This window comes from Nothoprocta perdicaria, unplaced genomic scaffold (assembly GCF_003342845.1).
Source record: "Nothoprocta perdicaria isolate Ctin4 unplaced genomic scaffold, notPer1 scaffold_42, whole genome shotgun sequence".
Classification (NCBI taxonomy): Eukaryota; Metazoa; Chordata; class Aves; order Tinamiformes; family Tinamidae; genus Nothoprocta; species Nothoprocta perdicaria.
In genome coordinates this window covers 682,353-700,955 of record NW_020455666.1, presented here as the reverse complement: position 1 = coordinate 700,955, position 18,603 = coordinate 682,353, and the positions used below count along the sequence as shown (strand labels likewise).

Genomic DNA, 18,603 nt, shown 5'->3' with positions numbered 1-18,603 from the left:
GGCAAGGTGAGTGCGGGCGCTGCCGGGTCCCGCCGCCACAGCGGCTCCGGCGCCTCACCCGCCRCCCCCTGCTCTTCCCACAGAAAGGAGAGACCGTTAAGCGGATACGGGAGCAGGTAGGTGGCCCCGCRGGCTCCCCTGGGATGCAGCGGGAAGGGAGGGCAGGGAGCGGGGAACAGGGTCCCGGCCGCCCCCGACGGGCGCRTGCCGCCGTCCCCAGAGCAGCGCCCGCATCACCATCTCGGAGGGCTCCTGCCCCGAGCGCATCACCACCATCACCGGCTCCACCGACGCCGTCTTCCGCGCCGTCTCCATGATCGCCTTCAAGCTGGAGGAGGTAGGGAGCAGTCCCCGCTGCGCTCCGGGCCGTCGGTGCCTCGGTGGCCCCACGCGGCGCCTCGCTCCGCAGGACCTGGGGGACGGCGGCGCGCCGGGCCGGGCGCCGGTGACGCTGCGCCTCGTCATCCCCGCCAGCCAGTGCGGCTCGCTCATCGGCAAGGCGGGCGCCAAGATCCGCGAGATCCGCGAGGTGAGGGCGCGCGGCGGCACGGCGGGATGGCGGGATGGCGGGATGGCGGGCTGGAGGGATGGCGCCCGCCGCCGTGTCCCCGCAGAGCACCGGGGCGCAGGTGCAGGTGGCCGGCGACCTGCTGCCCAACTCCACGGAGCGGGCGGTCACCGTGTCGGGCGGCCCCGACACCATCGTGCAGTGCGTGCGGCAGATCTGCGCCGTCATCCTGGAGGTACCGCCGTGCCCGGCCCTCCATCCGCCTCATCCCACGCGTGGGATGTCCCGAGAGCGCCCGGCCTCGCCTCTCACCCCTCCTTGCCTCCCTTTCCAGTCGCCTCCGAAGGGGGCCACCATTCCCTATCACCCYGGCCTCTCCCTGGGCACCATCCTGCTCTCTGCCAACCAGGTAAGGGGTGGCAGGGTGGCCACGGCGGGGTCCCCACGCAGCCGCCGCTGATGCCCGCATCTCCCCAGGGCTTCTCCATGCACGGCCAGTACGGCAGCGTCTCTCCCGCGGAGGTGAGTCCCGCGCCGGCGGCACCGGCGGGTGAGGAGCGTCCTGCCGTCCTTCCTCACCGGCTCCTCTTCCTCTTCCTCATGCACGGGCAGGTGACAAAGCTGCAGCAGCTGTCGGGACACACGCTGCCCTTCGCGCCCCTGGCGCCGCCGGCCTCCGTGGTGCCAGGTGAGCGCCTCCCGGACGCCAGGGCCCCTCCGGGTTGGGCGTGATGGGGACGGAGCTGCTGGGGACGCCTAACCCTGCCCCGTCTCTCTCCCCAGGGCTGGACRGCAGCTCCCAGAGCAGCTCCCAGGAGTTCCTGGTGCCCAACGACGTACGTGCGGGGCTGGCAAGGGGGTGGGCATGGCGGGGGGGTCCTTCCTTGGGGACACCGCCACCCGGCCATCCCGGGCATCTCCCCCGGGAGAGCCGTTCCCTGCCCTCCCGGTGCCCGCCTCCGTGTCCGCGCCGAGGGGCACCGCTGCCCTCGTCACGCCGCCCCTGCCCTCGCAGCTCGTCGGCTGCATCATCGGCCGCCACGGCAGCAAGATCAGCGAGATCCGGCARATGTCGGGCGCCCACATCAAGATCGGCAACCAGACGGAGGGCTCCAGCGAGCGGCACGTCACCATCACGGGCTCGCCCGTCAGCATCACCCTGGCTCAGTACCTCATCACCGCCTGGTTGGTGCCCCCCATAAAGCAGCTGGGGGGTGGCAAGGGGGTGACATCTCCCCAGYGTCACCCGCAGTGTTGGGCGAAGCCAACGCTGAGTTGGCGGGTCTGCGATGGGGACGGGTGCTGCATGTTCCTGGAGGGAGGTGGGTGATGGACCTCATGCCTCCAGGTGGGCATCCCTCATCCCTCATCCCTCCGTCTTGCTCTGCCAGCTTAGAGACGGCCAAATCTACCTCGCCGGTGCCGCCGGGCGCCGGCTCCGTGGACCTCAGCATGGGCTTCCCGCAGGCGCTGCCGCCCGTCGCGGCGCCGCCGGCGCTCCTGGGCGCGCCCTACGCCATCTCCCTCTCCAACTTCATCGGCATCAAGCCCGTCTCCTTCCTGGCGCTGCCGCCGTCCTCCGCCGCGGCGCCCAACGGCACCGCCGCCTACACGACCAAGATCTCGGCGGCCAACGGCGCCAAGAAAGGCGAGCGGCAGAAGTTCTCGCCCTACTGAGCCCCTCGGACGGGGGGTGAAGGAGCCCGGGGGGCCCTCCAGGGATAGAGGCCCCCCTTTATCCCAAGGAACCCACCATCCCTCAGCAGGGGAAGGGAGGAGAGGGCTTTGGGAGCCGCCAGGGATGCAGCGGCTTAGGGGCGTCTCTGGACCTCCCTTTCCCTGGATCTGCGCTGGTGGGAAGGCTCCCACTTGTCCCCCCGTCCTCCCGGCAGCCCCACGGGAGCGCCRGCCCCGGCGGGCTTGGAAAACGCTGTACATATAAGTCTATATTTTTTCCTCCTTTGTAACTTATCGACGGTTTAATAAAAAGATAAGATTTGCCAGAAAACATCAAGAAAAAGGAGCCGTGCCCCGTGCCCCATGCCCGTCACCGCGGGTGGGYGGGCGCCTCCCGCGTCTCCGCTCCCTGGGGACGGGGGGATCACAGACGGGACGGCGCCGCGGGGTACCCGGCTCCTCGCCCCGTGTGTTAGTGGAGGTTAGAGGAGGCTGGCGGTGCGGGGGTTAGTGGGGTTACTGGGACCACTGGCTGTGAGGAGCCTTCCCCGTGGTCCATGGTCACCGGGGTCCATGGGTCCAAGTGCAGGGACCCCMTCCCCTGCCCTCGTGTCAGGGTCCTTCAGCCGGCCGGCTTGGCCTCCACACGCAAGAGCCTGTCCAGTTGAGGTGACCGGTCCTCTGGTGAGGCCAGGGATGGTCCCAGCGCCAGGCCTCGGGAGATGGAGATCCCCCAACTGTGCTGCCTTCTCCCGGGGGAAGAGAACGGGCAGGCGCCTTGGTCTGCAATAGACGCTCGGAGAGGAGGCAAAGCCTGGACACGGACCCCTCCACATCCACTGGGATGGGGTGTGGATGGAGCCAGTTCAGGTGGATGAAGCCAGTGCCACGAGGACTCGCGCTCCTCCTGCCCCRCGTGGTGGGACGGGGCTCCCCGCTCCTCAGCTGCTCTCCTCGGGCACCTGACCCGGGATGGGACAATCCGCCCCGCTCTGCTCCAGCCTGTTCCTGGGGCCGGCGCAGCCGGCGCGGGGCTCCAGCGTGCAGGTGGCTCTCTGGAGGAACTGCAGGAAGTTCTCCTGCACGGAGGCCTCGGACACAGCGAGACACAGCTCCTGCCCCAGCGGCCGGTGCACACAGCTGCGCCCGAGCCTGGCCAGCTCCTCGCGGATCTGCCGGTTCAGCAGCCCGTAGAAGAAGGGGTTGATGGCGAAGGAGGAGTAGGCGAGCCAGGTGACCACCATCTCCCCACGGCCCTCGCCCGCCGCGGCGGCGGCGGAGATGGAGGAGTGCAAGTGGAAGGCGAAGAAGGGCAGCCAGCAGCACAAGAACTGGCCCACGATGAGGAGCAAGGTGAGGATGGCCTTGTTGCCCGCCAAAAGGCGCTCCGGGCTCAGCCTGGGCAGCGGCAGGTTCCTGGTGGTGGCGATGGTCAACCGGCTGGCGAGGGAGTCGGAGCGGGGCCTGGGGGCGGCCGCCCGCGCCGGCCCGGGCACCTGCTGCAGCGACGCCGTCCGCGCCACGCGGTAGATGCTGCAGTAGACGGCGAAGATGATGATGGTGGGCAGGATGAAGCAGGCAAYGCTGAAGAGGACCACGAAGACCTTCTTGTGGGCTCCCGGGCTCCAGTAGACCGTGCACCGGCTGGCGCTGGTGGCCCCGTTGCCTTCTGGCCAGCCCACCAGTGCCAAGATGGTCATGAGGGCAGATTTGACCCAAACGAAGGCCACCCCGGCCACAGCCAGCCTGATGGTCATCTTGACCTCATACCTCATGGGGTGCACGATGTAGTAGTAGCGCTCCACGCTGATGATGGAGATGGTGAGGATAGAGGCGCTGATAAAGCAGACGTTCAGGAAGATCAAGGTCTGGCACTCGGCAATGCTGTAGATGACCTTGTTGAAGTAGGAGGAGCTCGAGATGATCCCCAGGGGCATGAGGAAGATGGCGGAGAGGAGATCAACCAGGCAGAGATGGCAGACAAAGACGAACTTCCTGAGGAGGGGAGCCTTGAGGATGACGAACATCACCACCGCGTTGGCCACCAGCGCGGTGACCGTGAGCAGGATCATGCAGAGAAGACCCGCCACCTCCTGGAGCGCGGGCTGCTCCGCGGCAGGGAGCTGCTCGAGGCCGTGCGTGGTGTTCAGCCCCATTGGGGTGGCCATGCCCCGGGAGGGCTAAGCCAGCAGCTCCTGCACCTGAGCGGCACGAGCTCTTTGCCCRCGTCCCTTGGACCAGAGCGCTGCCACGAGCGTGATCACCATCTCCTCCACCGGCAGGCTCCTCATCTGGTGAGGAGGGGAGAGCATCGTGAAGGAGAAGCGGCAAACTGAGCAAAAGCCACAGGGGGACCCGGCAACGACGTCCAAGCTGACCAGAGCGCCCCAAAGACGCCGGAGCAAGGAGAGGTCCCGGGGAGGTCCCCTGCGAGCCCAGCGCCAGAGACCAGCCCGTCCTTTGGCTTGTGTAGGACACGTCCCTGGGGACACCCTGGGACCCACACCAGGTTTCGAGCCCTTCCCCTTCTCGCTGCTGCTTGCAGAACGGAGGCAGTCCCCAAAGAGCAGCGAGAGAAGCCCCAGCAGAGCCYCCATCCCCGGTCCCCATCTCCAGCAGCCCTCCCTGCTCCTGAGCTTCCCGGGGGTGTCACCAGGTACCTGCGCTCCACAGGACACGATGGATGCTCCCCTTCTCCCGGGACGAGCCCTTTGAGCCGGCATGGCTCCCGGCGCCGCGGCGGGGTCCCCGGCGCCGTCCCCGCTCCTCGTTAGTCACCCTGTTTGCGCGCGGCGGCGGGTGGCACCGGCTGTCACTCGCGGGCTCTGCCTCTCTGGGAGCGCGCGCCGGCAGCTGCCGGCTCCCAGCAGCGCCGGGGGCTCCGACGGGGGGCACCGGGACGTCCCTTCCGTGCGCCGCGGGCACGGGGCCGCCGGGCACAGCGYGTGCCCCAACGCGGGCACGGAACGGGGTGACGTCCAGGTGCCTCCCTGCGCGCTGTGCTCAGCCTGGTCCTTGTGCTGGGGTTCCTCATCCCAGGGCTCGTGGTGGGACCCAGGGGAGGCGTGTGGCATCTCCTGGCCTCCAGCGTGCGTCCTCCTCGCTGCCCCTCCAGCTGCCACCCCTGCGCGGCCCCGTGCCCACGTTGGTGGCCAGCACCCTCCCTGCTCCGTGGTCGAGCTCCTGCGCTGCCAGCCCGAGCTCCGGCGCTTTGGTTTTCAGCTGCAGCGCGAGGGAACCTCTGGCCCCACGGCCRCCCGTCACCCGCGCCGGGGTGGCCACCAAGAGCAGATCTCCGTGTATCCAGGCGGGAGCCACCGGGATGCCCAGTGGCCACCTGGGGCACCAGCAAGGGGAGCTGGGCTTGTGCCAGCCCAGTGGGCGCCCCCGAGAGCTGAACCCCCATCCTCCAGCCCCMTGGGCAGAGGGAAGGGATCCCAGGGGTGCCCGGGTGGCCGAGGGTGAATGGGTCAGTGCCCCCAAAGCGGCAGCATCAGGACATGGTGCAGCCCCCACGCCAGGGCAGATCAACCAGGGTGCCCCATTGCAAGACAGGAACGGGTGACCCGTCCTGCTCACCTCTTCCTCGGGCCCCCTCCCAGATGTCCAGGAGCTGGGACCCATCTGGGAGGAGATCCGGGAACCAGGATCTGGTTCCCATCTGCGCAATGTCGTTTTCCATCAGCTGCGAGAGAGGGAGCCAGAGAAGCAGAATGCCGGTGGGGATGCGGTGGGTCCCGCGGTGATGCCCGCTGGCATCCCGGCCCGTCCAGCCACGGAGCGGGATGGGCGCCAGGGAACGGCTCGTTGTCCCTGCTGCTCCGGGCACGGGGGCTGGGAGGGGGCTGCGCTGCCCCCACGCTGGCCGTGGCCGTGGCCACCCCGTGCGCCCCTGCTGCCAGGGCATCACGCGGAGCCCCTGGACCACGCTGCGGGTGACGCTCCGGCACTGACATCCCCCTCACCCAMGGGCCCTCCCTGGTGTCCCAGCTTCAGCCGCAGGACAGGACCCGCTCCTTGCAGACCTCGGCCCCATCCGCATCACCCCAYGGGCACACGCGCAGACCCCCAGCCTCGCCGTGCCCCCCAGGGGACCAAGGCGTGGGCTGCGAGGCCCGAGAGGTGGAGGGCTCTGCGTGAGCTCCCCTTTCCAGGCTGGTGCCCTTCTRCTCCCTCAAGGAGCTTCGACTCCCCCAGATTCATCCCGCCACCCAAATCTCTGCCCACGGGCTGTTCCAGCTTGCACGGCCCTGCCCGTGCCCTGAGCTCACCCCAGTGCCCAGGAGACTTCTCCAAGTTCYGCAGCTCCAAGTTCTCCATGTCTGAGGGAGCCAGGGTGCAGTGCCAGGTGCCACCATCCTCCTCCCCATCCTTGGATTTGATGCCTCTGCCCAAAGGCTGCTCCTTGCCRGGGCTTTGCCCTTGGAGGCCACGGCTGAGGGGCACCTGCATGCCCAGCTCTGCCCCTGCGGTGTCCCAATGCGGCTCCCCAGGCTCCTCCTGGTGCCCTTCCTCATCCTCTTCCGTCTCTTCGGAGCTCACTTCCCTGCCCTGCCTTTCCCTCTGTGCTCCATGGCTTTCCACACAACCGGCTGCCCCCCTGGTGCAAACGGCCCCCCGTGCAAGACACCAGGGCCCATKAGAAGCCCCTGGTCTCCGCTCTGCGGCTTCATCCAGTCTTCAAAAGCTGCAAGTCCCGCCAAGAGCGCAGGCTGCTCGAGGGGCAATTAGCCCTCCTCGTCCCACCTGTGTTAATTAAGTGTAATGCAAGCTGTTGTGGCTGCTTTAATTGCCTTTTGGTAACTAGCAGGCTCAGAATGTCCCTATCGCTTCATTTTTCTTGCTGCTACTACTAATAAAGAATTTTTCTATCCTGKTTTTTCGTAAAATATTTTGCAGTATTTTGCATTTTCCCTATTTTGCATTTCCTCTATTATCCAGCTACACAAAGGACAGTCCCGAGACATATTAATTTCCCATGTGGAATTAAGGCTKGCTGTTTATTTTAATTAAGGGCGAGGCGATCAGGACTGACCGAATTTCATGGTGACCTCTGTGCATCTTCCAATGGCACCAAGTTTTCAGGGTTTACTCTTCGTGCTCCTTAGGCTTCAATTTTCACCTGTATTTTCCAGCATCGCTGCTCTTCTCACCACCTAGGAGCCTCACCTTGTCCTAAACAGGGCAAAATAGAAGCTCCTTCCTATAGATTCTTTATAGGAATTCGTTATAGAGTCTTTATAGGAATTCTTTATAGGATTCTTTATAGGAATTCTTTATAGGATTCTGCATGCACAGACCGAGGACGTGGGTAAAGCTGGATCCATCACAGCCACAAGCACCTGAAGCGAAATCCTGCCAGCAAAAGCCTCAAGAGGACAACTCAAACCTGGTTAATCCAAAACACTTTGCAAACTATTTTTATTCAAATTAAAAAGACTCAGGTAAACAAACCGATGGTACATACATGTTATAAACCTGGTTATCAGCTTAACTTTGAAGGGGGGGGTACAGAATTTAAGGAAAAGCCAAGCGTGAATGAACCAGGTCCAAAACCATGCCAGATTATCACCAACAAYGTGTTGAGCTTTTACACAAACAGTAAATTCTCACGGAAGGGAAGGACTGAGAAAGGGAAACAAAGAATAAGGGGGCTCCAAGGAGGGGGTTATGAAAATCCCGGTCCTAGATTCATCTATTTTCCCCACTCTCACAGAAACCAACCATTTCCCATACGTACTTTTATTTTAATATGAAAGTTTCATTTGCTCCCATACAATGAACGGCGGCGGGAAACAAGAGAGGGATTCAAATATCCAGAAAGAGAAAGAAACGGGTAAGACAGCTAGACAGACACTTCTTTTTTAAACCAGAGTCAGAAAAAGAAAAAAAAAAAAGCTTCTTTTGCTGGTTTTGAGTTCTAGACTGTAGCCATTATATCCTAAATTTCACTGCAATCGACTGAAATGCCTCCCATATCCAGAGACATGATTTGGAAATAAATAAACGACGCTAAAAACAGCTGATTAGGGCCAGCCCAGCGGCTCTGTGCTGCCTTACGGGAGGAGCCGGGATTTTTCCACAATTCCCGGCTTGATCCCGGGCTGGACAGAGCGGCCCAAGTCGGGTCTCAGCTCCTGGGGTGGGAGAGAGCCAGTGCTGCAAGCCTGCCCATCACTGCCCTTCCGATAAATTAAGCGTTTCCCTTCCACGGGCGCTTCCAGTCCTCCAAAGAAAATAAATAAAACAATAACTTAACTAAAATCCAGCCCAGGTTCTTTGGTGTAATTATTATTTTTTTTTGTTAACGTTGAGAAATAAGAGAATCTGGTGGTATTAGTACAATCCATGATGGTCCCAAAGGCTCAAAACTAGGGATTGCTGCTCGATTCTGTTCCATATCCCGTCTGTGCAGCTAAATACTGCAAGGTCTGTGGTGATCCAGATACACTCCAAGAGGATGCTGTATATATGGGGAAGGTCTAGGGCTATTCCCTTTCTACTTTATTTAATAAATTTGGTACTTGACCAAGGCCAGTAAAGAATTTCCGTACCGCAGGAGAGTTCAAAATCATAATTTCCCTGCATGTCTCTTATCTCCTTCCCATGCATTGCACGTCTGACCTTACTGTCCTTAAGTGCCTGCTTGTAGTTAGAGGGTTTTCCACACAATGCCTAGAAGTTTGGAGTGGGAGATGAAKAGGAATTCACCAGGATTATTAAATAACAGTTTACACCCTCAGTAGTATAAATAACATCACTGAAACAGAATCCAAGGTATCTAGTACTTGAATAAAATCTTTAACCTCCTGTCAAATGTATTTCTTTTGTGCTGCTTTGTGCATTTTAAAATATAGTTCTACGTGATGAACATTTCCAGCAGTCAGATGAAAGCACGTCGGTAAATCAGTTTTCTCTTGGACTGTGTTGCAGCAACCATGTCCTTGTCATCAATTGGTCGAATTGAYACTGTTTTCTCAGTTATGTAATGAATTAAGAACTAATAAAAACTTCCTCCTTTTCTGTAAAATGAAGTGCTATGAAAGGATTTACCTTTAAACAAACAGTTTTGCAGTCCAAAAGGTTGGTTGCTTGTGAGGACCGGCAAGGCCTTAGCAGAAGATATTCACAAACTCAAAATTTGGCAAGAAAATTCTGTACATACCTCACTAATTAAAACAAGTGAAAACAAAMMAAAAAAAAMCCCACACCACCAAAGAACTTTGAAGGCTTCAATGCAAGTTCTCTTCTCCAACCTACCAGATACGCTGAATTTACACGTATAGCAAGCACTTGGTTAAAGACAGATTTCTGCACCAAACTTCTCTCCATCTGCCCTGCAAAACTTCCATTAAGGCGAATCAAAACACTTAAGGAAAGCACACACGGACACCCAGCTACACCTAACCATTAAGAGAATATGTGGGAACTTAAATCCACTGCTTTACTTCACAGACCTCCCTTCTCTAACTTACCTTCCAAGACCTAACCAGATGCCAAGCTCCGCAGGGCTCCTGCAAAGGTCCATGCAATTGCTCAGGGAACCAGCTTCCCATTCCCCYCCGGAGCAGCTCGGGCTACAGAAAACATTTCACCTCTCAAGGGCATGCAAAGCACGTGGGATTTGGTACTAATTTAGGATCATAAYGGCCTTGGCTACACAATTAAATACCTGGACAGGACTGGACAACGATAGCACTTGGGACACCCTTGTCCCATCCGCRCCAGCACTTCCATGATCGCTGTGGTTCATTCTATTGACTTTAAATTTGATTTTTTTTTCCCTAGGATCAACGCACCCCTTACCTTTAGCTTCATTTCAAGAACTCCTCCCTGCTCACATCCAAGTGAGCTTTCTGCTGGAAGTGGCTAGCACACACAAACACATGTACACACATTCTTCTACGATGTAAACTATGACTAATTTCACATTCCATTGTACCAATCTGCAAATACTTTTTGTTTGCTTTTTTTTTTTTTCCGCTTTTTTATAAAAACGATGGCATCAGATTCTCAGCAATAAAATATAAGAAAGATGAATCCTYGACTACACTCAACCAATTATGAAATCGCCTTTCAAACAAAGGAAACATATGCAAAAATCCGTGTATTTGATAAAGTCAACTTAATATAACAAAAAGTGGAATATGCTTATTAAAAGTGTCCTTATATAAAAATGGTCTTGCAATGTACAGTAAAATGCAATACAAATTATCGTCGGTTTTCTTTCCCCAACCCCGTAACTAAAACGGCTCTTGTTCCACAAAACTCCTGCTAAGCCGGGCTCAGAGCAGCCTTTCCTGCCCTTAGACGTTTTCTATGTTGTAGGCCTGGCGGATGTTGAGGGTGTCTCGCAGCATGAGGTCGCGGAGGCGCCACAAGGCATCGGCCATGGTGGTGTGAGCCCCTTTACTCTTGAGCCAGTGCGACGGCAGGCGGCTCTCCTGCTCCTTCGAGAGGTGCACGTCTCGTCTCCGTGCTGCAAAGCCAAGAAATGGAGCAGTTACCTGCTGCTTTCCTTACATTTGTCCTGCCCCTGGTATTTAGCAGCCTCGTTAGTAAAAGGGGAGCATCGTTTTACAGTGTTTCTACTGCTTTCTGGTCTCTGTATTTGAGGCCACGCAAGGGATTCGTAGATTTTTGTAACATTAATGGAATTAGCATGCTGATAACACAGCGATAACGCTCCACCTGGTCCAATTTGCTTTAATTACTGCTTGCACGGATGCATTTTATTAAACAAGCAGATTCACTCAGCATTACTCACAGGAGTTGAATAATGGAGTTGAATGAATAACGAAGAGGAGTTGAACGTACGGACGTGCACGAGGCAGGGGGTTCCCYGAGGCCCCCTCCGAGCCCCAAGCCTCACCTGCCAGGGTCTGGTCCCACTTGCTAATGCTGCTGGATTCCGCRCTGAGCCCCTCGATGTACTTCAGATAGGCCTCCGAGTGCAGGAGCCGCTGGGTCTTGGGCGGCGGCGAGACGAACATGGGCGTCGTGGGCTGCTGCAGGACGGGCTGCGGCGCCGCGCTCTGGCCCGGGTACGGAGGGGGAGCCTGCTGGCCCGGCGGGCCCAGGATTCCTATCTGCAGGCACAAAGCAGGCGGGAAAATCAGCCCGGGAACAGTGGAAACGGTTCACAGGCCTTTAATGCAAGGAGGGAGGGAGCACTGGCAGGGTTACGCTGCAGAACGCTGGAAGCTGGTTAGTTAATAACACTTAATTCAGGAAGTAGAGGCATATCCTACGAGGGCAGGACATGGAATGGTCCTAAATATCTCTGCAGACATTCTATTTATGCCCTTCCTGGGAAAGGCTATGTGCATCCCAATGAATCTTGACCAAAATGCTGTTTAGATGCTATTTTGGCGTCTTACGGCCTCAAAAATCATGCAAAAAATGCTTTACCTGCTGTCCGAACGGACTTGCTCCTGGCGCTGGAGTGCCTATCATGGGGGAGACGTTTTGCCCTATAACACCTATATTCCAAAATACAAACAAACAAAAARAAAGAATTAGTCTTATTTCAGAGCAGCGTCACCTACTGCTTTTTTAATTAAAAATAAAAAAGGTTTCACATTAGCGYTTTAAATACTTTCAAGCAGCTGTGCTACATTCAGATATCCCCATCTACCCCAGTAAAAAAACAAAAAACACTTCTAAAGTTTCCGAATGGAAAAAAAATAAAGTCAATATGACACTGTTCAACACTCACATGTAGCCCATTGAATTCATTTAATTAAAGAAATGAAAACAGAAATCTTCTCTTTTTTTTTTTTGGATGTTTAGTTATTGTCTAACTAAATCGTTCAGTTTAGAATATACAACTTCACCTTGACAGAACCTCCTTGGAATCAAAAAAAAAAAAAAAAAAAAATCTATCACCATTTCAGTCTATCACCATTTCAGTGTGTTCAAGTTTACATTCACTGCAGGAGAAAGTGAAAACATCACAAAAAACCACATCTATTATATGTTTTGTTATCACAAAAAGCCTAAACTTAAGTAGTACTATATATACGCMCACACAAGATAAAAAAACCATTTGGAATAAACTTCCAAAATAAAGAGTTTTATCCCCGTTGTGTGGAGTGCAGCAGATGCCAAGCCCCAAACAACAAAATACGGATTTAAATGAGAGTCATGCWGCTCCTAAGAGCTTACATGCAGATGCCCAGGGCTGAACAAATGAGGGCAACTTCTGCTGTTTTTCCTTCTATGCCACTTGTTAAAATGAGGTATCSTTTCTTGGGAAAACTGAAAATTAAATTCATTCTTCCTAAGGGTTTTATTTTGCACACGGATTTCTGTATCAGTGATCAGAAGATGCGACGCTGYGCTAGATATACTGAGGAATCTAATGAATGAGCCTCAGCATGTGCAACCTTTATTTTAAAAGCACACGTGCCAACAAAATGCCCTTAGCAGGGCTGGTAACACACGGGGTGTGCTGTGGCAAGGGTATTTTCGTGGTACCAAGTGCTGAGGTTTGGAGGGCAGGTACCCTCAGCCCTACCCCGCACTACCCCTGTGCTCCTCTGGATCCTCTCTCATCTCCCACGTGGCACGTTCTCCAGGTGGAAAAATAAATATCCACCCTGCAGAAGTCGTGCAGCGCCCTGGGGTCCCTTTCCTGAACAAATATAGGCTGCTGTTGTGTTTAAATATCACTGCCTTGTGAGTTGGAGATGCACTCGCAGACAYGTTGCTGTTCTCCTGACACTGCAGTGAATCTCACACACCAGTGAAGATGCAAGTAGGATACCTRATGCTGATGGATTCAAAATAATAATAAAGCAAGCAAACAAACAGTTTACATASAGGTATCGAGTCCTAACAGAGCTTCTGATCAACATGGTTGGRAATGAGGCAGGGGCAGGCAAACAGGATACCAGTTTTTGCCTATGGATTAACAGTTTAACTGCTGAACACGTGGGATACACCTCATCCACGTGAGATATCAGAGGTGAAAAAAATCCAAATGATCAGCAGATAATAGGATGATAAGGTAGATAACCATTTTTCCCCCCATAAGAGGGATGTGTTACTGGCTTTAAGCCACTAACACTGAAAAAAATACTCATGAGCTGTCACAGTGCTCATTCAGCTCAGCATTCAATAAGAGTTGGAAAAGAAAATATCAAAGGTGCACTAAATATACTACCAAAAATCAGTGCAAAATTTGGCTACGATAATATAGGGAGGTCACGTTACCCCCACAGTTCTGATTACTAATTTATCTTAAAGGTTCAATCTGAACACTTGTTCTTAATAATAATGTATTAGGCTATTGATATAAATCAGAAYGTCTACCTTGCTTAAAGGCAATCCACTTTGACCTCCTCCCTGTGGCCAAGAGGTCTTAAATGACTGCATTCATTTAAGTGCAGTGTGAATACTGGAGAATATTAACACGAGGAAGGAGTTGCAAGTCTTATTTTAAGGCGTATGGASGCAATTCAGGTGATAAAGGAATGAATGGGCTGATTTCAGCTTTTCAGACCTCTGATAAGCTCCATTCTCAGGTGTTTGGATGGAGCAGCACCACAGTCTGCGGCACGTGCTGTTGCCAACGGCACCCGTTTGCCTGCACCTCACACAAGCAGCAGCTCTACACAAACCTGCAACGCTCAGAAACCACCCACTGAGCCAGGACCGAGCCAAGCTGTGGAGAACAAGGGGGTTAAAACGGCGACAACACGAAAAATGCAACAAGGAGCGAATGAGGATGAGGCTCTTACCGGGTGGTGGGATGCCCGGGATGCCTGGCATACCTGGTGGAAGTTGGTGGGGTGGAGGCACCCCTGGGTGAAGTGGCTGCATGCTGCCCATGCTAACAATGCCATCAACTGGGCCCTGCAAAGGTGGCAGCACCGGTGGATAGCCACTTATCATGCCTTGAAGGACACAACAAATTTCAGACATGCATCAATAACATGCAACATGGGCTACACAGTAAAACATGCACTATCCACAAAAAAAAAAAAAGGCACCTTTAGTACGGCAAGGCGATACTATAATTAGTGTCTTGCAAAAAGAAAGCCAACCAAAAAATTGAAAATGATAAAGTTATCGATATGAACCACTGCCCTTCTGATGAATTAGTATTTGGCGGATTTGTATGGTCCTCGCGGGGCAGAAATGCTGAATGTTCAGACATGTTAACACAAAGGATCAATTCAGCCACAATTAAACGTTACTAACGCAAGCAATTTTAACGCGGCTTAAAGCTCTGCCATCTGCATACAAATCACGAGCACGACCCTAACTGCACAAGTTTTACACACAGCCCTGCTTTGTAAGACAGCTCTGATGAAACCTGAACGGAAAAAAACCTGCATTTTTCTGCACTGCATTTGCAAAATTAACATGTAAAGAGACTACTACATCCTACTTACAGCTAAAAGCTGTGATTTTTTAAATTATTATTCTTACTAAACCACGTGCACTGTAAAGGGAGTAACACAAATTATAAACTGCCAGGCTGCAGTGACTTCTCCTCTGGTCCCTGACTGAAGCAAAGGGCTTAAAAGAGCACTCAGATCCCCTCACAGCATTTCACTGTCAATATTTTCCATGTGTTTTAATAGGAAAAATACAGATAAAACAGTATTGTGCTGCTGCTCATTATTTATTATGCGAGTGAAGAGGATTCAAAGCTTATTCTCCTTTCTAGCCAGGTTTGCTGCTGTCCATTAAGTGAAACTAGACAACATGTGGGCAGTATCTTCATGAGGTCCTAGACCTTTTAGCTTGCTTGTCCCTCCCCGCCGCCCCAGCACCGCTCTGCTTTCCTCCCTGCTCGTTGGCTTGAATGGAGATGTTGTYAGAGAACCAAGGAAGGAGCTGGAAAGACAATGAAGAGATGAGAGAGGACAGGAGCAGGTCTGGAGAGAGGAGAGAAATGCAGGTAAGAGAAATGCTGGAGATTCGAGAGTCTGCACCAAGGTATCATCTACAGTGTCTTTGTCATGCTCTAAATAAGGGCTGGAAACGTTCAAAAGAGAGATTTCTGGAATAAGAAGGGCTGGAAACCTGCATGAGCTGTGGCTGCGTGGACCTCAGAGKCAACACAGGCCAGGGAGCCTCCAAGCACAAGCTCCATCTGGCAGCCGCTGAGGAAGAGCTACCAGGTGAGAAGCCTCAAGTGCCAAACTTGACCTGGGCAATGGAGAGATGAAGGACTGACCTCCCTCAAGGCACCTTCTTGCATTACACAAGACAGCTACGTGAATGCTTGAGTAGCTTTTGGGCATCTATTTAAAGCATCTGGCAACTCAGCTGTACCTCTTTATAATCCTAGTAAAATCCATGTTTCTAACAACAACAACAAAGAAGGAATCAGTCCAAACAACCCTACCGTGCTCCTCCTGCACCCTGGGACTTCTCCTGCCCCTGAGCTGCAGTTACATCCTCAATAGATTTACAAACCTTGCTGAAGTCCGTAGAGGAAAGGAAACCAAAACCGACCTGCCTGGGGTCAGCCACAAAAGCTTCTTTCCACATTCACAAGTTAAATATTTACTGCAGGTATCTACTGAATGAACAGCAGAGTCTCCAGGAGAAAGTGGTTCTTGTAGCTCATCCCAAGGTCACACAGCAGCCACTTTAACATCCCACCTCCAAGTTTCCCCTTGGATTTGACACTAGTCAACACTGGCGATCTATGCTCAGCAGAGATTTGTCAGTTCTTTGGAATTACCTGGAATTCCTCCTCCCCCCCCTCCTTTTTTTTTTAACCAAAACAACACGAAATTAAATAAGCTTTTGCAACACCTACGTATACAAGCAGCTGGAGCACTGCCTGCAAAAAGAAGTGCAAAGTGCATCTTGCAAAGTGCCAGGTGACCTCGCTGGCCCTAAAAAGAAATAAAAGTGCCGGGATGAAGCAGTTTTGAATAGGGGGAAAAGCAGGACACTGCAGCCTGAACACAACTGCAGGATGGAGGCTGACTTGGAAGGGGTCCCCACTGAATAAATAAGATAGATCCAGGTAAGAGGAGACCAAAAGACAGACTGGGTTTAGATTACAAGAGTTTACATAGATCTATTTGACCTTCTGCTTGAAGGAAGTGTTTCACAAGGCCAAGAAACCCAAATTCTTGGCTGCTTGAATTACAAGATGGTCTTTGACTCCTTTGCTTTGGAGAAGGCTGCCAGGAGAAGGAAGCTGGCACGTACAGAGGGTAGAATGTACATTTGGAACAAAGTTTTATGGAAGGATCAATAATACAGATTGCCTATTAGCTGCCACCTCCAAAATAAGGGAAAAGTGATTTACAAAAAAAAAAAAAAAGAAAGAAAGAAAAAAAAAAGAGGATGATATTCCTAGGCTTTCTGGATTGAAATACATTACTCTCAAAAGAAGTAACACTGGAGAAATATTTTTTATATAAATGTATATGTACAAACACACGTATGTATGTATATATATGCACACACAAACACCTGAAAACAGTTTGGAAGAAAGTTATCACAGTGCAAGGCGAATCTGCTGGGTTTTCAAKCACTTTTAGGGGCACTTTGGTGTAAAGAAATGCTGCTGTGATGTGGGGAGCACCCACCAAACGAGACCTCTGCCCTCACTACCTTAAATATCCATGCGGTCTAGCTGTGCAAAGGGCATTTAGGGATCACCGGGAGAAACCCTTGCGGCTGGGAGCTCCAAGCACGGCCACAGTCTGAGAGATGGGAAAGCAAAATGAGAAAAATAATATATGGACTAATAGGAACGTCCTGCGGGGAACACCCAAGCCGAAGGCTCCCCAAAACCAAACACCTCCTATATAAATATATATATATAAAGTTTTTTACATGCTYGGCACTATTTGGACCTTACTGAAGTAACACCATCTAGATAACCTGTTCTAAAACCAGAAAGAGAGGAAGAAAGATAACTTGGTTATGCCCCGTCTAGCACATTTGCCCCCAGGTATGAGGCTGGCTCCTATAAAGCTGCCTACCCTGCGGATCTCATCCTGGAAATACCTAGGCTGYGAACTGAGTGGGATTAGGGCTTGTAAGGAGCACACCACCTAGTGACAAGGACCACAGGGGAAGGTCTCCTCGCTCCGTCCTGTCCTCAAAGCCACTCGACCAACACAGCAACGTTGGGTTGCACGGGTGTCTCTGCAACGGTGCTGACTCCTGGCCTGCTCTGCTTACCAGGGGGCTACTCTGCAAGCTCAAGCTGGGGTTTAAAGCTCGGGTAGGATTCTGGATATTTTCCATATCCCTGAAAACACAGCCCTCGAGGTCAGCACCAGCACTGCAGGGCTGGCTCTCCCTCCCTGCCTATGCACGAGCTCTCTAAAACAGAGCCAATAACCACAACCGGAGCCAATAACCACCAGCAGGACAGGACCACAGCCCAAGGTCCCACCAGCCTCGAGCAACACGGGGCCACCAGCCCACGTCCACCACTCAAAGGAAGCCCAAAGAGGCCAAGTTCATCATCATCATCATTATTTTTCCTCTCTCCTTAAGACCAACGTGACCCGAGAGAGCGGTTCAGAGTTATGGAGGGGGATAATAGTGGATGAGGAAAAAATGGTCGTAGCTCCTACGTTTTACCTGCAACGGGTGTCAACTGCTGAGGGAGCATCCCCATAGGTGTCGGAGGCGGCACCACCCCCATAAGAGCCCCGACAGGAGTGCCTGCCCGGGGTGAGGGATTCTGCTGCTGTTGCTGTGCTGCTCGCTCTCTCTCCTGCTGCTCAGCAACTTTAGCTGCCCGCTCTGTAAAAGCAGTTTCAGATTTTCAGTTCTGCTTCGTAACCCAGAACGTTCCCCAAAAAAATAAAAAATAAATAAATTAAAAAAAAATCATCAGCTGTTCATTGCAAAAGGACTAGCACGACGCTGGCATGGTTTATGGAGCACGTAGAATGGAGCCCTCTCGCTATCCCGGCCGGGCTGGCCATGGCTAAGACTTGTCCAAAACCCTCCGTGAAAAATATTCCACTGAATTTTTAAGTCTTTTTCTGTTTTAAATTTAAAAAGTCAGAAGGCAAATGTGATAATTAACACCAGTGTTACCAAGGAGAAGCAGCTCTTGGCTCAGTCCACACTAGGGAAACACGGCAAGAAGTCGCTCCTCTGGAGCCCGCCGGCTCAGTTACGGCACTCGGAGCCACGGCCACCAGCTGCTGCTGGAGCTTCGAGCACCAGCTCTACCAGACAGGCCCTGGAGCGAGGTGCAGACAGCAGGGATCACTTGGTGGCCTGTTGTTTTTTGGGGGGACTACCAGTATTTTCACTGCTGATGCAGCTGGAAGGCAGTGGCAAAGCTGGGCATGGCTGCAACATTTCCCTAGCGGCGACAGGTCCTTCATGTTTGCAGCGTAACAAGCAGCAGTGATGAACCAAAAAAATAYATAAATATATATATTTTCCCCCTGCCACTCTGTCACTTT

At 53.5% G+C, this 18,603-nt stretch overlaps 3 protein-coding genes across 3 annotated transcripts in view; 1 reads left to right on the top strand and 2 right to left on the bottom strand.

Moving 5' to 3' along the window:
* PCBP4 (poly(rC) binding protein 4) overlaps nucleotides 1-2,230 on the top strand; it is a 3,074-nt gene extending 844 nt beyond the window's left edge. Inside the window, exons 2-11 of the mRNA XM_026046113.1 lie at nucleotides 7-116; nucleotides 221-337; nucleotides 410-529; nucleotides 615-743; nucleotides 843-917; nucleotides 986-1,030; nucleotides 1,121-1,196; nucleotides 1,292-1,344; nucleotides 1,524-1,693; nucleotides 1,900-2,230. Coding sequence (XP_025901898.1) covers nucleotides 7-116; nucleotides 221-337; nucleotides 410-529; nucleotides 615-743; nucleotides 843-917; nucleotides 986-1,030; nucleotides 1,121-1,196; nucleotides 1,292-1,344; nucleotides 1,524-1,693; nucleotides 1,900-2,185 — 1,181 coding nt within the window. The 3' untranslated portion in view covers nucleotides 2,186-2,230. The remainder of the gene's footprint in view (nucleotides 1-6; nucleotides 117-220; nucleotides 338-409; nucleotides 530-614; nucleotides 744-842; nucleotides 918-985; nucleotides 1,031-1,120; nucleotides 1,197-1,291; nucleotides 1,345-1,523; nucleotides 1,694-1,899) is intronic.
* Nucleotides 2,231-2,661: 431 nt separating this feature from the next.
* Nucleotides 2,662-4,875, bottom strand: LOC112953063 (probable G-protein coupled receptor). The gene is made up of 2 exons (XM_026046059.1): nucleotides 4,846-4,875; nucleotides 2,662-4,476 (listed from the first exon to the last, which is right to left on the bottom strand). Exon 2 carries the CDS (start codon nucleotides 4,351-4,353, stop codon nucleotides 3,127-3,129), a length of 1,227 nt encoding a protein of 408 aa, XP_025901844.1. The 5' UTR covers nucleotides 4,354-4,476; nucleotides 4,846-4,875; the 3' UTR covers nucleotides 2,662-3,126.
* A 2,942-nt stretch (nucleotides 4,876-7,817) lies between these two features.
* The window catches only part of PBRM1 (polybromo 1), a 48,107-nt gene continuing 37,321 nt past the window's right edge, over nucleotides 7,818-18,603 (bottom strand). The window contains exons 28-31 of the mRNA XM_026046006.1: nucleotides 13,930-14,085; nucleotides 11,597-11,667; nucleotides 11,058-11,274; nucleotides 7,818-10,664 (exon numbers count right to left, since the gene is read on the bottom strand). Coding sequence (XP_025901791.1) covers nucleotides 10,492-10,664; nucleotides 11,058-11,274; nucleotides 11,597-11,667; nucleotides 13,930-14,085 — 617 coding nt within the window. The 3' untranslated portion in view covers nucleotides 7,818-10,491. The remainder of the gene's footprint in view (nucleotides 10,665-11,057; nucleotides 11,275-11,596; nucleotides 11,668-13,929; nucleotides 14,086-18,603) is intronic.